This window comes from Myotis nattereri (assembly GCF_964212035.1).
Source record: "Myotis nattereri genome assembly, chromosome: 18".
Taxonomy (NCBI): Eukaryota; Metazoa; Chordata; class Mammalia; order Chiroptera; family Vespertilionidae; genus Myotis; species Myotis nattereri.
In genome coordinates, this window is record NC_138093.1 from 1,736,970 (window position 1) to 1,753,135 (window position 16,166).

Sequence of the window (16,166 nt, forward strand, 5' to 3'; positions counted from 1 at the left end):
CTGGGACCTTTCAGTCCGCAGGCTGATGCTCTATCCACCGAGCCAAACCGGTCAGCGCTATAATCCCATTTTTAGTAAAAATACGGAAGCACAGGCTAAGACTGAAACAACACACTTGGAAGTGCGGGTGACTGACTCAGTGTCGGGATTTCAAGTGATTCTGTTTTTTCTCCGTCTATTAATTTCCTAAAAATCTATGGATTCCATAAACCCTGCAACAGCTCAGTCTGACTGAATTCCTGCTCGGTGCTGGCATGACAGCCCTTTTTCTCAGATGGGGAAACTGAGGACCAGGCGTCCCAATGACTGGCCTGTGGTTTCCTGGGTAGAAACGGCCAGAGCCCGGGTTTGCACCTTCCTGGCTGGTACACGGACGCGGAGCACGCCGGAAGCACTCCACAGTAAGACCTGAGTGACGGCCCCCCGCCTTCCCAGCGCTGCACTAGCCCCATTAACAACGAGAGGCGCCGGGATGAGTCTAAGGATCGCCAGGCTCCGTGTTTATCGCAGCGTTCGGCTCCGGCCCCTGTGCCGCACCGGGACAGGAAAACCCATGGGCAGGTGCTCATTCCAGGGCCAGCTTAGAACACAGCTTTTCCCCAGGACACGAGTCTCTCCCAAACTTTGAATTGTGTGACTTTCCTGTAACAAAATCAAAAGATCACGTGGTGGTGGTGTCCGCAGGAGCACTGGGAAATTTCCTGCCTGAGAAGCAAATGACTGAGGGGGGAAAATTACAGACCATTACGGCATGCTAATAAACCAAATTAGATAAACACACACAAGGCAGGGAAGGGAGAGAGAGCAAACGCGTGCGGCAGAGGATGGTGATCAAGAGTAATGGACGGGCGCTCTCCACGGCTGAGACTGCACAGGCCGAGCCGTCTGGGGGAAATGAGTCATCTGGTTTGCAAGCTCTAAGGGATTCTTACAGCGCGTGTTCCGTTTGAACAGCGAACGCTGCGGGCAACTGCAGCGGGTTTCCAAATATCTGATTAAGGTCACACGCAATTACAGCGGGGAGAGAAGGTTTCCGCGCCGCTCCCGCAAATGGCAAGGCGCAGGTGAAAGTCCCGGCTTCCTCTGTTCCTCAACCCAAAATGCAGGTATTAATTACGGGAGTAAATGAAGATATGCTGAGCTACATTCTTAGTTATGAAAATGAAGCCAGGCCTCTTTATTAGGACATTATTCACGTCGACAATGCTTCTTAATGAACTATTCTGTGCTTTCATTCAACAGTCCTTTTATTTCATATAAATTATTTAACATAAATGGATTTTCACAGCAGAATCTGATTTTAAGACTCTAAAAAAAAAAAAAAAAAAAAAAAAAAAAAAAAAAAAAAAAACCAGCCGAAACCGGTTTGGCTCAGTGGATAGAGCGTCGGCCTGCGGACTGAAAGGTCCCAGGTTCGATTCCGGTCAAGGGCATGTACCTGGGTTGCGGGCACATCCCCAGTGGGAGATGTGCGGGAGGCAGCTGATCGATGTTTCTCTCTCATCGATGTTTCTAACTCTCTATCTCTCTCCCTTTCTCTCTGTAAAAAATCAATAAAATATATTTAAAAAAAAAAAAAAAAAAAAAAAAAAAAAAAAAAAACCAACGCCAGATACCAGAGTAACTGAATAGGAGGAAAAATGAGATGAGGAACAATATGAGGGGTCTACGCAACAGGAGAGATTAGAAATACATGGGATCATGGTGGGGGGGAGGGGGGAGTAAGTACCAGGAATGTCATCCGTAGAATTAAGTCTCCTATTTTTTTTCCCCAACTTAATTTCATCATGCAAATTGCCTACTAAAAGCCATCAGGCTGGTGATTTTTGTATTTCATTGTTTATAACTGTAACTCCACCATCTGCTCTTCTATAAATGATATATTAAAAATCAAATCAATGATGATTTCTTAAATACATGTCTTTTTTTAGACTATATCTCCCATGATTCCTTACCAATTTGCTAGTAAAAGGGAAAAGTGCATTGTCCTCTTGTTTTTTAATTGTCTGTGTAATAAGACAAACAACTCACTTTGTGGAAAACAGCACAGAATAGAGAGAGCCCTGACACCTTTCCTGAGTGAAGTCTATCACCGTTTTACCATTTGAAAAGCAGCGATGCTCCCCCAGCAGGAGTGGCTCAGGGGTGGGTGCTGACCTAGGAACCAGGAGGTCACGGTTCGATTCCCAGTCAGGGCACAAGCCCCAGTAGGGGGCGTGCAGGAGGCAGCTGATCAATGAGCCAACACTGACATTTCCATTTCTTTCTCCTTCTACCTTCCTCTCTGAAATCGATAAAAACATTTTTAAAAAGCAATGATGCTCCACAGACAATATGTGATAAAGGCAGTAGCCACAACTATAGTGATACATGTTCATGCAGCATTATTCACGGTGGCCGAGACATGGAAACAGCCGAAGCGTCCTTAAACAGAGGACTCCTGGATACGGAGATGTGGTCCGTATACACAATGGAATGCTACTCCGCCATAAGAAAGGTCAAGTACAGCCATTTGAGACAACATGGATAGGTCTTGAGAATATCATGCTAAGTGAAATGTCAGACGGGAAAAAGTCAAGAACCGTACGATTTCACTCATAGGTGGGATACAAAATGTAAACAACAAAGGAACAAACGAATACTCATAGACACAGACAACAGTATGCTGGTTACCAGAAGGAAGGGGGGCGTAAAGGGGGTCCAACATATGGTGACAGGAGGCGATGTGAGGGTAGCGGTAAGCGCACGCTGCTATGCACAGGCGCCCACACTCCCTGACGCCCGCTCACCCCACTCTGGTCCACCTACTCGGGCGTCGGGCATCCCACGTGGGTTCCACCCGTTAGTGCCCGAACAGGTGGGCGATCGGGAAGACAGCCGGACGCCCGTTTGGAAAGCAGCAGAGCCCAGGCATTGATCTGCTCTGGGCACCAAAATCATGTTTGCAAATGTCACCTAAACCAGTGGTCGGCAAACTGCAGCTCGCGAGCCACATGCAGCTCTTTGGCCCCTTGAGTGTGGCTCTTCCACAAAATACCATGTGCGGGCGCACACGTACAGTGCAATTAAAACTTCGTGGCCCATGCGCAGAAGTCGGTATTTTGTGGAAGAGCCACGCTCAAGGGGCCAAAGAGCCGCAGTTTGGCGACCACTGACCTAGACCACTGGGCTCTGAAGACAACGGAGCTGATTTCTTTGGTTCAGAGTGTTCTGTTTTCTCAGAGGCAAAGATACTTCTTGCTTGCAAATGCTTCATTAACATCTTCTAGAACATACATGCTCTGTGTCTACAGAAGTGGTCTTCACACGCGTCTGCTTTATTGCACCCACCTGCTGCCCTGCAATGCAGCCTGCAGCTCCAGTTTCACGTCAGTGACTGCGCACAGAACTCCTGCAGGAACAGTCGCATCTGTCCGGTTCCCTGTCTTTGGGCCCCTTCTCAATACCCCTGCGCTAGCACAGACTCTCTATGAAGCACTGGTCAAATGCAGAGAGGAAACGAGAGAGGTTAGCTCTCAGTCCCTGCAGGGCTTACAGGGTGCACACTGAAGCTTTTTGGAGAAAGGAGAGAATGTGGCAAAAAGATGAATAAAAATCACGGGAATATCATTCATTCCAATTTGATGCATATAGTAGCAAATGCTCAAAAAAATCTAGTATCTGCCAGGCTGGTGTGGCTCAGTGGTTGAGCGTCCACCTATGAACCAAGTTCGATTCCTGGTCAGGGCACATACCCAGGTTGTGGGCTCGATCACCAGTGGGGGGAGTGCAAGAGGCAGCCACTCGATGGTGTTTCTCTCTCATCGATGTTTCTATCTCTCTATCCCTCTTCCGTCCTATCTCTCTAAAAATTAATAAAAACATATATATATATTTTAATCTAGTATCTCGCCCTGGCCAGTTTGGCTCAGTTGATAGAGTGTCGACCTGCGGACCAAAGGGTCCTGGGTTCAATTCTGGCCAAGGGCACATGCCTAGGTCATGGGCTCAATCCCCACTAGGGGGCGTGCAGGAGGCAGCCGATCCATGATTCTCTCTCATCATGGATGTTTCTATCTCTCTCTCCCTCTTCCTTCCTCTCTGAAATCAATAATAAAAAAAAAAGTATGTGTCTATCATTAAAAAAAAAAGAATCTAGTATCTGTTTCTTTCCATCTTTCTCCCCTCCCTCTCCCTCCCTCTCTCTTTCCTTCTCTAAATTCCAGCATATTCTCTCTCTCTCTCTCTCTCTCTCTCTCTCTCTCACACACACACACACACACACACACACACACACACACACTGCGCTGCCAGGAAATTTCTGAGCAATGACAGAAATGCTGTTTCCCTTTCCCGTCCTCACCATCTCCCCGCTCATTACCGCTCCATGTCCTTCCCCCAGTCAGTGTCCCCGCTGGCTCTGGACCCACTGCCACGATGGGCCTGCACATGTGGCAACAGAAGCAGCCGGAGCAGCAGCCATCACGGCTGTCATGGTCGGTATAACACTGCCGGGAATGACACGGGGATCCGGCACTGTTTTAAGGAGAGCAGGCAAATTGACTCAATTACTCCTAAGAACAACTGTATCAGGTAGATGCTATGATTACCCTCATTTTACAGAAGAGGAAATGGAGGCAGAAAGAGATTAAGGCATTCGCTCCAGGTCACACAGCCAGTAAATGGCAGAACCAATCATTGAGCCCAATTAGGTGACCTCTGGGGCTCGCTCAGCCAGCCTTTCCTCGGGGAGAGGTTACCCCCCCTCCCAACCTTGCTCTCGCTGTCTCCTTCCTAAAATCCCGCCCTCAAAGCCACGCAGCCAGCCTCAAGGGGAACCTTTTCTTCCTTCGGCTAAGAAAGCGAAAACGAAACACGCCTTGCTTCGGGGAAAGTGGCTTGCAGTCCACTTTAAACCCTGACTAGGCAACTACACTCATTCTATGAACAATAAAGTTGGTTTAAAAAGAAAAGAAACAGAGCCAACACTGAACTGTTATGAAAATTTCAAACTAAAAAGAGCAAAATAAGGGTGGACGGCTGCCAGTTACAAAGGAGCATGACTGGTGTGTCCGTGGGCCTGGAGAGCGCTGGGGTGAGTGAAATAAATAAGGCAACTTAACCCTTTTCCTTCTTGCTCGTCGATGAGCATTTTATTACATATTTCTGCCCAGAGAATAAACCTCCGACGAAGCCATTTACTCTAAGTGCGGGAAGAAGCACCAAGAAAACACATCCTCTCAGAGAGATAACCTGACACTGTTTTTTAACAACTCTACCTTTCAGCAGGTGCTTTCCTCATGAGCTGGCACGCACTTCCCTGGCCGAAATAAGCAGAATCCAGAGCTTTCCAATACAGCTCACGGCGGGCCGCCTCACTGCTATCCCCGTGACTGTCACGGGTGCGACCGTCCGACCGTCCGCTGATCTCTTCGCACTTCCCTCGCCCGCTCCGCCTCGCCATTCAGGCTGAAACTGGTTCCTGCCTTAAGTTCAGTCGGCTCCCTCCTCTGCACTCTCTCCCATTTCTGTTGTCCGCTCGGTGGGACAGACCCCTCTTCTCTTTCTGTCCCTCCGTCACTTGTATTTTCACCTTTAACTGTTTTCTCAGGGAGGCCAACCGCGAATCCTGGGGCCGGGATACACGCTCCGGGTCTGGCTCCCGCGGCTGGCTCTTCTGACAGTGGCTGAGAGTGAATGAATGGAATGGCTGTGTGAATGATGGCAAATGGTCAGGGCAAGATGAGTGTGTGTCCTTCCCCCAGCACTTGCCACAATGGCCGGCACACAGTAGGTCTTCCATCAATGTTTGGTCATCAGTGAAACTGTACAAGTCAGATTTCAAGCAAATATTTCTCCTCTGTGAGTCTCCCGGCGTGGCAGACTGACTTCTCTCTAGCTGCGGGAGGCTCATCGAGAAAGCGCGATGCAACACACGCCGCTTTCAGAGCGCTCGCCGCCGCGGAGGGAGCTTGCTTCCGGCCACTGAGCTGATGCCCAGAGTGTTCAGGGGACGTGCTTCCGAGTCCACGCCTCAGATGCAGACCGTGGAAGCCAGCCGGGGATTTCAGATGCTCATGACTGACTCAGGTGTGCGCTGTATTCCTACAGAACCTGAGCTCGCTCGTTAATTCTCCTTTGGATTCCATAACCAGGCTTTAAGGTTCGACCAAAAATGCCTTCCCATGGGCATGTTACTATGTGAGGTAAATATTAAGGGTCAGCACTCATCTGACGGAAGATCCCACCCCAATTTCAAAAGGACAAAGTCTGCACCTGTCTAAACGAGGGGAGATTTTAGGCTCAGAATCCCCATTCTATTTAAAGTTCTATACTGTTATTTATTTACTAGAGGCTCAATGCACAAAATCCGTGCAAAGGGCTCGGCCCTTGCAGCCCTGGCTGCCTCAGCTGGCCCTCATAGCCCCGGCTTCGTCCAGAAGGTCGCCCAGAAGGTCGCCCAGGTGGTCGTTCCACTGTTCGGTCTAATTAGCATATTAGCTCTTTATTATATAGAATTTTTTTTACTGTGAACTCCTACTAAGTGCCAAGTGTTTAAAACAAATTAGCTAAGATTCTTGAAAAATCTGTCTAATAATAGGCTGCCTTGACTTGCCTTCCTTTTTATTTTCACCCAGATGTTTTCTGATTTATAACATATCTTTGGTCTTAAAAATTAGTCATGGAAATCTGAGTGCAAAAATATTTATTAATTGGGACAGTGCAACATTTTCAGAAATGGCAAAAAATAAACAGCAGTTATGGAACACCTGCCTAAGAGATCCTGGAAGTAACTGCTTTGTGCTTCATTAACCAGTATAAACACATTTGCCAGTTTAAATCCCCTGCTGAATTCAGAGTCTCCAATTAGGACGAGGATGGATTTGAACTGCCAAGGGAAGAAATTCCAGAGCGAGAGTTTCAGACCTGCCTTTCTGAAGGGCGCCTGTGGGGGTCAGATGCCTGTGTTCTACGAAGACGCCTCTGTTCTCACTTATGAACACTAAATTCACATCTATTAGGTCATTTTAGACTACTTTTTTTGCGGATTTTTACTCATCTTTGAGGCGGATTCACCGCAGCGCCTGGAATATGGCGGTTTCCAGGAGCAGGTGGGAAGGAGAAAGAAAGGCCGACGGGGACACGGGGAGACGTGAGACAAGGGCTCGGGGAGAACGCCCCTGGGCCTCCAGGAACCCAGCCCCAAGCGCAGTGGCTCCTGAGCCAAACCGAAACAGACCACTGTTAAGCCCAAGCAAAGGAGAAGCTCTGGAAAAGCAAAGAAAATCCAAGGAGACAAGTAAAACCTTTACACCCGCTGGGCAGAGGCCTGGCAGGAAAGGGACCTCTCCGGCGGCCTTCGGAGACGCTGTGAGATCACCGGTCACGAAGGCGGCAACCGTCCCAGGCCACGGTCCCCTTCACTTGCGTGGGTCTAGGGTAACATGGTCCTACTCGTCTTTTCTCAGGAGGACATGGGATATACCGGAATGACACACGAGGGTCACATGACCAGCATCCGAGAAGCCACACTGAGCAGTTTGTAATGCGCTAAGTAATCACTGAACATTTTCCGCCAAATCGTTCCCAGCAGGGAAACGAGGAAACACATCTGGGTTGTCCATTTCACCACAGCGAGACCCGAGTGCGAGATGACGGGCGCTCTGGACCCCGCTCACCACAGGACCAGCAAGGACAGGGCCCTCAGCGGGCGCCACCTCTTCTAGAAGGTGTGGGCACAGTTAATGAAACCATCCCCGCCCCGGCCCCGGACTTCATCTTCTGGTGGAAAAAGACGCCCATAACCGAATGGGTGGGTGCCACGCAGTATGGCACCGCTGCGCGCTGTGGGGAGCGTCAGCAGGGAAGGCTCTGGGCGCGAGGGCGGGCTGGGCACAGTTTTCAACAGGCGGCTGGAGACGGAGAGGAGAAGGCCTCGCTGGAGACGGAGAAGGCCTCGCCGAGCTGGGAAGGGAACTGTGTGAACTCTGAGAAAGCGGGGAACTCCCTGAAAGATGCTGGGCGGGGAATTTGGAAAGCATTCTGCAGCTGTTTTATTAAGAAGAGACTCTATGGCCAGACCCCATATTAAAGATTTTCTATCTAAAAAGAAGGAAAGACAGGGTTAGGGTTAGGACTAGGGCTAGAAGAAAAAAAGAAAAAATATATCTATAGAAAGAAGAAAGGAAAGAAGGAAAGGAAGAAAGAAGGAAAGGAAGGAAGGAAGGAAGGAAGGAAGGAAGGAAGGAAGGAAGGAAGGGAGGGAAGGAGGGAGGGAGGAAGGGAGGGAGGGGAAAGGGCAGAAGCGTGGAAACCGGTTCCAGGCTATTGCAATGATCCAGGTGAGCGAGCGAGAATGTGGTGACTTAGAAAGGCTGGTATGATTAAGTGATGACAGGTAGTGATTCCGGATATACCTGAAGGCAAAGCCAAAAGGACCTTCTAATTAGGTAGGAAAGGTGAGAGAAATAACAATTTTTGCTGTCAGTGAAGGAGTAGGTAATGATGACCTCAAGAAGAACAGGTTTTAGAGATAAGATCATAATTTGGATTTTCAACATGTTAAGTTTGAGATGCCTCTCAGACATATAAATGCACACAGTCATTATTAAATACAGTGACATCTCATGCTTTTTTATGAATAAAGATGGTATGTTTCCAGATTGTTAATGGTTTCATAAAGAATTTTTAACTGCTGCATACTTTACCACTGAATGGATTTTCCCTACCTTATGAAATGTACGAGTACAAAGGAAACAAGTACATCAAAATAAATTGAAATCATTGTATGGGACAGTATACAAAAAAAATACCGAGAGAACAAATGTTAAATAAGCTTATACTATTAATTGTCTCACTAATTTGAGACAATTAATGTGGGGGGGGATTAATTTTGGGAAATCAGGTTGAAAGAAAACTGGTTTACAAATTTATGGATGTATACCCCCTAAGAGGGCATGTGCAGTGTTTCCTTTGAGCTTGTCCTTGACCACGGTCGATGGTTTCACAGTCCCAGCCCTGAAGTCTCCTCAGAGGCCCAGCTAAACAATGCTCTAACCATACGTCAGCCCAGAGATCTCACCTGGACATACTATTGCAGGCTCATATTAAACACCTCATGCTCACATGTTGCCCCAAAGCACACTTTATGAGTTTCTATGTTTGTTTACCCTTCTTCAGTTGAATTACATCAGTAATAGAAACTCTTCTGTACCGTTGTGTCATTATCCAAATTATTTTAAGAGAAATTTTAGATTTTTAAGAAAAATTATTTGGGCACCAAACTAAATTTATAGGAATTAACTGTTTCCACAGATTTTTTTTTTTAAGCAGTAAAATTAAACACACTTTGAGATGATTCTAATATAAAATATTTTAATTAAAAAAAAAACACCACAGCTGTACTTCACTCATACTTAAGTGTATTTCTAAGTAAATGTAAAATCTTGCCTTACAGTGTGTAAAGCGAGATCATTTCTCAGCGTGAAATCATAAGCAGTGGTACTTACAAAGCAGTTCTTATCCGGATTTCTTTTCCAATGTTTCTTGTCTAATTTCTTGGCCGAAGTCGAACGCAGAGTTGCATGAGTCTGTATTCGAGGATTTAAAGCCAGGATACTCTAAAGACAGTATGAACAAGACATAAACATATGTAAATATGTTGGTATTAAAAATAAATAAATAAAAATTTATCTTGACATTACCCCCACACACCCAAAGGCAGACATACACTATAAATGTTGCTTTCCCCTTCCGCTACTGTGATTCCACAATAAACTTACTGCGTGTAATCATTTATTCGGTAACATCCTGGCTGAGCGAAAAACCCCAAGGATTGAATGAAAAATTTGCTAAAGGGCCTCAGTAGTAGGTCTGAACTGGCAGGAGAAAGCAGCAGCAAACTTAGAGAGAGATCATACCATCCGATGAACAGAGAAAAAAGTATGATGAAAATTAAGACAGCCTGGAAGGTAGGTGATGCACTGCAAAGGATTACCAGGAGAGGAAAGAAAGGAGGTGAAAAATATAAAAAGTAATAATGGCTGAAAACTTCCCAAATTTGATTCTAAAAACAGAGAAAACATTAAACTGTACATTCAGAAGCTCAACAAATGTGAAATAGGATAAATGCAGAGAGATTCACACATAGACACAGTAGCAAAAATGCTAAACGTCAACACCAAAAGGAAAATCTTGGAAGGAGTAAGAGAAAAACAAAAATGACTCCTCGTGTCCAGGAGAACTCCAGTAAGTTTAACAGCTGACTTCCCATCCGGAATCGTAGCTGTCAGGAAGTAGTGAGGTGAGATTTTCGAAGTATTAAAAGGAAAAAACTGTCAACCAAGAATCCCAGACTCAAGAAGAAGAACAAAGAAGAAATAGACTTGAGCCCTGACCAGGCAGCTCAGTTGGTTTGAGTGATGTCTGGATAAGCCAAGGCTGCGAGTTCTATCCCCAGACAGGGCACACACAAGAATCAACCAATGAATGCATAAATAGTGAAACATCAAATTGACCTCTCTCTCTCTCTCTTTCTCTCTCTCTCTCCCTCTCCCTCTCCCTCTCCCCCCTCCCCTCCCTCTCCCTCACCCTCACCCTCTCCCTTCCTCTGTCTCTGTAAAAAATGAATTTTAAAATTTTTAAAAAGGACTATATTTGAACAACACTGCACTATCTGAACCTAATAGAACATATAGGACACTCCATCTCAACAGTCGCAGAATACACATTCTTCTCAAGTGTGCACGGAACAGTCTCTAAGATAGACCATACAGGAGGCCGCAAAGCAAGCCTCAATGAAATAAAAGAATAAAGTCATACAAAGCAGTTCTCCAAATACAATGCAATGGAGTTAGATATCAATAAAGGAGGAAATCTGGGGAATGTACAAACAGCATAGGTGAAAATGGTAAACACGCTATCTGAGAAAAGCCGGTCACTAAAATACCACATATTGGATGATTCCATTGATTAAAAAAAAAAAAATGTCTAGAAAAGGCAAGTCTGTGGAGGGAGAAAGTAGAGTGTGGTTGCCAGGGGCTGGGGAATTAGGGGGAATGGGGAGTGCCTGCTAAGTGTACGTGGTTTAGCCCTGGCCAGTGTGGCTCAGTGGTTGACCATCGTCCCATGCACCAGGAGGTCACCAGTTCAGTTCCTGGTCAGGGCACAGGCCCGGGTTGTGGGCTTGTTCCCCAGTGTGGGGTGGGCAGGAGGCAGTCAATCAATGTTTCTCTCTCATTTATGTTTCTCTGTCCCTCTCCCTTCCTCTCTAAAATAAATAAAACCTTTTTTTTTTTTCCAAAAAAAGGGTAAGTGGTTTCTTCTAGGTGATAAAAGTTAATTGTGGTGATGGTAGCAAAACTCTATGAGTACATTAAAAGCTTCTGAATTCTACACTTCATGTGAGTAAATTGTGTAGTATGTAAATTATTTCTCAATAAAGCTGTTACCAACAGCAACAATCACTAAGTTCTATTTTTAGTGGATTTCGTTGTATACTGTATTCACTCTAATAAACATCACTGGAACTTACTTGATTAGCCCACTATAAGTGACAATTATTTTTAGTAATTCCTATGGATGATAGGCACGATATTTCTTCAAACTATCTCTTTACATGTCCATGTTTTCTGGATAACAAACATACAATAGAGCTAAGAGTTTTACATGGTTTACTCCTTATGATAAAATAATGCCAATGCAACCTATTAATTGATAAGAGCCAACATTAAAAATGTAATCATATTTTTATACAAAAAATGAAAACATTTTCCTAATATAAAATAAATGCAGTTTTTGTTTGTCTAGTTATTTAACCTTGACCCATTACTAATCTCATATTAATTCACACATAAGAAGATGACATTTTTCAAAGGTGGTTATTGTACCCAACATTTATGGGGGGGAAAAGGAAGAAAAGAAAGGAAGAAAAAAAAATGTCTGGGTAACATGCAAGAAAGACAGCTGCATTTATTTTAGTTTTTATTTCCACAATTCCTATTGTGATAAATGATTATGTTTATCTATGTGGGCAGAGTAATGTAACTTTTGAGAAGGAACATTCTGAATACAATTTATTGGCTGCTTATCACAGTGACTTTTCTTTTGCGTAGCATAAGTAGAAAGCATAACATAAAATATTGGGTTAACCTTTTGCGAAAAGGCAGTGACTTGAATTCAATGGATCTTGGGTAAAAAGAAATTGAATTGCGGAGAACGGTTACCAAGGATTTGACTTAATAATATCCCCAATGAAAAGTGATATAAAATAAAAACACGGGACGTGAGTGGTTGAGAGCTGTTAAAAACAATTTTCCAAAGCGAGACTTTTGCAAACTAAAAGTCAATATCACCCATAACTAAGCAGCTGGCGGGACGAGGCAGGAGACTTCCAAATTACATTCCTCCGAAGAAAAGGCCAACGCAGGGTCCCCACAGGGTCTCGGGGTCCCCTCGCTGGATAAATCGAGCATTTTCAGAGGCCCGTTAACCCTTTCGGATAAAAAGCAAATTCCTTACAGAGGGTGACTGTCTCCCAGGCAAAGAATTTGGCTTTGCCAAATCACTTTCAAATAATACAATTAAAAAATGTACTGGGGGGCGGGGGGAGATGGTGATTCTAGAAACAGAAGAACAGAATTTGAGAACATTTCACTAATTTCATTTAGTGGAGGAAATGACAGAATAGGACCCAGAGATGTTTATGCAAGAGATCAAGGTTGCGTGCTGCTGCCCGGATCTGTCCGCAGCATTCCGGGAAGTGGGGGGATGTCGCAATACCGGGCAGAATTCTGCGTCTGTGGCGTGCCCTCCCTCCCCCCCCCACCCCCCCGCCCCAACACAGGGCAGGAGGGGGAGGTGTGCTGCCTGCAGCCACAGGCCCGGCTCACAAATGAAAGCAGGCGTCTTAGGTCTTAGCCTGAGAGCACTGGGGCCTCGGGATTCGAGAGCTTGGATTCCAGCTGCACGAGGTCACTGGGCTGGCCTGTCCCCTTCGGAAAAAGGGCTTTGTTTCTCATCACCATCCCGATGATTCCCACGTAAGGCCCCACGGAGCTTCCTTCTCCCTCAAAAGTACAAACAAACGTTCCCTGTTCAATACTGGTCGCCCCTTACTGTGATTCTGAGCCATGAAAATGGTACCCACAGGCTGACGTCTTAGGTCTACAAGCTGAACGTGACGAACTACATTTCGTCTTGTTTAAATGATCCCTCATGTTCGCCTTGGCCAGCGAATGTGGACTCCTCTGTAAGTCATCCACTCTCCACAGCATCAGGTAAAGAGAAATAAAAAATAAAACCATGCTTTTCTCATGTTCTGGTAATTGGGCACCAGTCCCTCCATTTCAATAAAACATGGTCTCCTTATGCCTATTTTTCCCTCAGTAAACATCCCCAGCTCCCAGGGAAGCAGCGAGGCCTATTGTGTGATGCGTCTGACCCGTCCTCGTGGCTTCATTCAGACAACAATCCAACAAGCGGGATCGATGGAGAGCCCAACTCCTTCATAACCGTCTCTTGCTTCCCGGCCCCGATCTCGGCAATGACTCCACCCTGTGCCACAGGTGACTCGTTAGCCAGAGCTCGGGGTGAACTGAAGGAATCAGACATTCACCGAGGCACCCTGCTTCCCGGACAAGCTCATCACTGATACGGCCAGTCTCCCGCTGGGCTGGCAGCAGAAAAGGAAAGAATTGGGCACTGCGCCTGCGCCGACGTCATAAACAACCTCCAAGTCTAAAACCTTGAAAACCCAGGCTAAGCAGTCCTGGTAAGAGACCCGCATTTTCCTAATTTTTTTTTGCAGTGCACATCCATTCCTGGCCCAGGCTCAGGCTTCTATACCCTTGGGTTGAATTACCTTCCCAAGTAGTTCAGCATCCTCTTATTTTCCTGGTACAAGCTCTGTACAAAGGCCAGTTTTCCCTTTATCCACGAAGACTACCTCATTGCAGTTAATCAATAATCGATGAAGGAGGAAGTCTCTGATGGTCCTAAGTCCTGCAACTCTCTTATTAAATATTCACCACGTACTCTGTGTAGTGTTAGAGGGTAAATGTGAGCTCAGATCTTAGCTCTACCGCTTTTTTTCTTTTTGGTTTATATGAACTCTCAATCCCTCTCCTTCAACTATAACAGGGCGATTAGTAATAGCACTACCTCATAGGGTTGTTCTGAGGATTAAATGAGATGGTACAGAAAACTGTCTGGAATGGGGCATATAGGATGTGCTGACTACATGTCATCACCTAGTATGTGATGGGAATATAGTTTGGACTCCATTCATGCCCCTACATTGCCAATTCTGAATATCTACATACAGGAATATTAAAAAAAAAAAAAAAAGTGAAGGCAACAGGTGAAAAGGTAGCTATAAATAAGACAGAGTGAAAAAGAGAGATGTCACCCAGGTGAAACCAAATCACTGGCCCCTGAACTTCTCTTTGTCTGAAAATGCAGTATCCTCCTCACAAATGATTGTGGCCGTCCAAAGGGACCAGGAATTCCAAATACAGCTTCTAAAATCCATCACATACTACAGCGAGGTACACATCATTTTACACTCACACAACCGTATGGAACTCATGGAATTCTGGCCCCAACACATTCAGGTGAATTCACATTCCATTCCCTTCCCAGGAAAGCCAGGCCAGCGCCCAAGTGATGGATGCATAAAACATCGAAAGCTCAACGAATGGAAATGAACGGAGCCCTGAGACCGCCTGGGAAGTCAGGTCCATTGCTAGTGAACGCACCATTAGCACGAGGGAAATCGTGCGTGCCCCTTAAATATCCCACTCGCCACCCCTTCTCCTCTTCAGCACGAAGGTCCGCCTCAGGGAGCTGTGGTCCGGCTTCGCGGACCCAGGACTCCCCTCACCCGGGAACAGGCACCACACACCAGGCACCCAAGTGCTGCCCCGGCTCCCCGTGCACTGAGTCGATGCACAATCCCACGTGCACACCCTGCTCACGGCACTCCCCGTGTCTAGGATGCAGCCACTTGATGTCCGCTGACTTGCTAACTTTCCTGTAAATTCTCACTCAGGGCCACTTCCTGTAAACATTAAGCAGAAATGCCCATGTCCCTCCCTGGACTTGGATTGTCCCCGCGAACTTCTGGAGCACCTCGGGCCACTGTCATTCACTGACACAGCAGACAGGACATCACGTAATGATTGATATCTACGCTCTCCTCTGAAACTGGTCAGGGAACCCCTCAAAAACAAAGCTATTATTCATAGAGTCTCCTGTCCGCAAAGCATTCTACTTCCTTAGGAAAAATAATCCAAAAAAGTCATTGTGACTAAGGAACATTCCTGACCAAGCAAGTTCCACCGGAGAGGCCTGGCCTGCTGGCCACACAGGCCCACTTCTGCTTCTTCTTCACGTTCCTTCTCAGCAGAGGGCACGCGGCCCTGTCACCAGGGACAAACATTTTAAGCCACGTGATCATTTGCTAAACCCACATTTTTAAGCCACGTGATCATTTGCTAAACCCACATTTTTAAGCCGTGTGATCATTAACTGCCCCCGCAGGGGAGGCGGCGGCCGCGCTCCCTCACTTCCCTCTGCCGCACGCCATGTGACCTCGGCAGCAAGCTCGGACACGAGAACAAGCGAATCCCTGGTTGTTGTTTCCACTCCTAAAATGTCCTCGGGTCAAAAGTTTGGGTTTCATTACACAGCACAGACACCTCCAACATACCAAAGGCAGGGGCCCCCCACAAAAGGGGGAGGAAGTGGACAGGGATGAATAAAAATAAGGCCGTGTAAGTGTGTTCATGGAGGAATGCGGGGGTCAGCCAGAGGTGAATCTGGGAAGGGCTCGATTTGAAGGATATGTTTTTGTGTTTGGTTTGGTTTTTTTAATTGCTTCTGTTGAAATCTTTAAAATAACAGGGAAATCCTTCAAGAAATATTTTTAAGGGAACATAATTTGTCACTTATAACAATAAAAAGCTGGAAAGTCCACGGCAGGAAGACAAAAGCTCAGTTATGGTTTGTCTGCAGTGGAGTAATAGACGTACCTATGCAAATCACACTTAAAAGGGGTATTGACTGATGTGGGGAAATGCTCCTGGTATCAGGGGACGCTTCTAAAAGAAGGAGAAATCAAATCTATATCTAAAATAAGATTCGTTCTATTAGAAAGCTATGATTCTGTGTATATTTTTAAAAATGTA

At 46.0% G+C, this 16,166-nt stretch overlaps 1 protein-coding gene across 4 annotated transcripts in view; it reads right to left on the bottom strand.

Moving 5' to 3' along the window:
* The window catches only part of DPYD (dihydropyrimidine dehydrogenase), a 349,138-nt gene that overhangs the window by 317,687 nt on the left and 15,285 nt on the right, over positions 1-16,166 (bottom strand). For all 4 annotated transcript variants that reach the window (XR_013997127.1, XM_081111986.1, XM_081111987.1 and 1 more), the window contains exon 2: positions 9,489-9,599. Coding sequence is in view for 3 of the 4 variants with exons in the window: in XM_081111986.1 (XP_080968112.1) it covers positions 9,489-9,599 (111 nt within the window). In the remaining variant the exon portion in view is untranslated. The remainder of the gene's footprint in view (positions 1-9,488; positions 9,600-16,166) is intronic.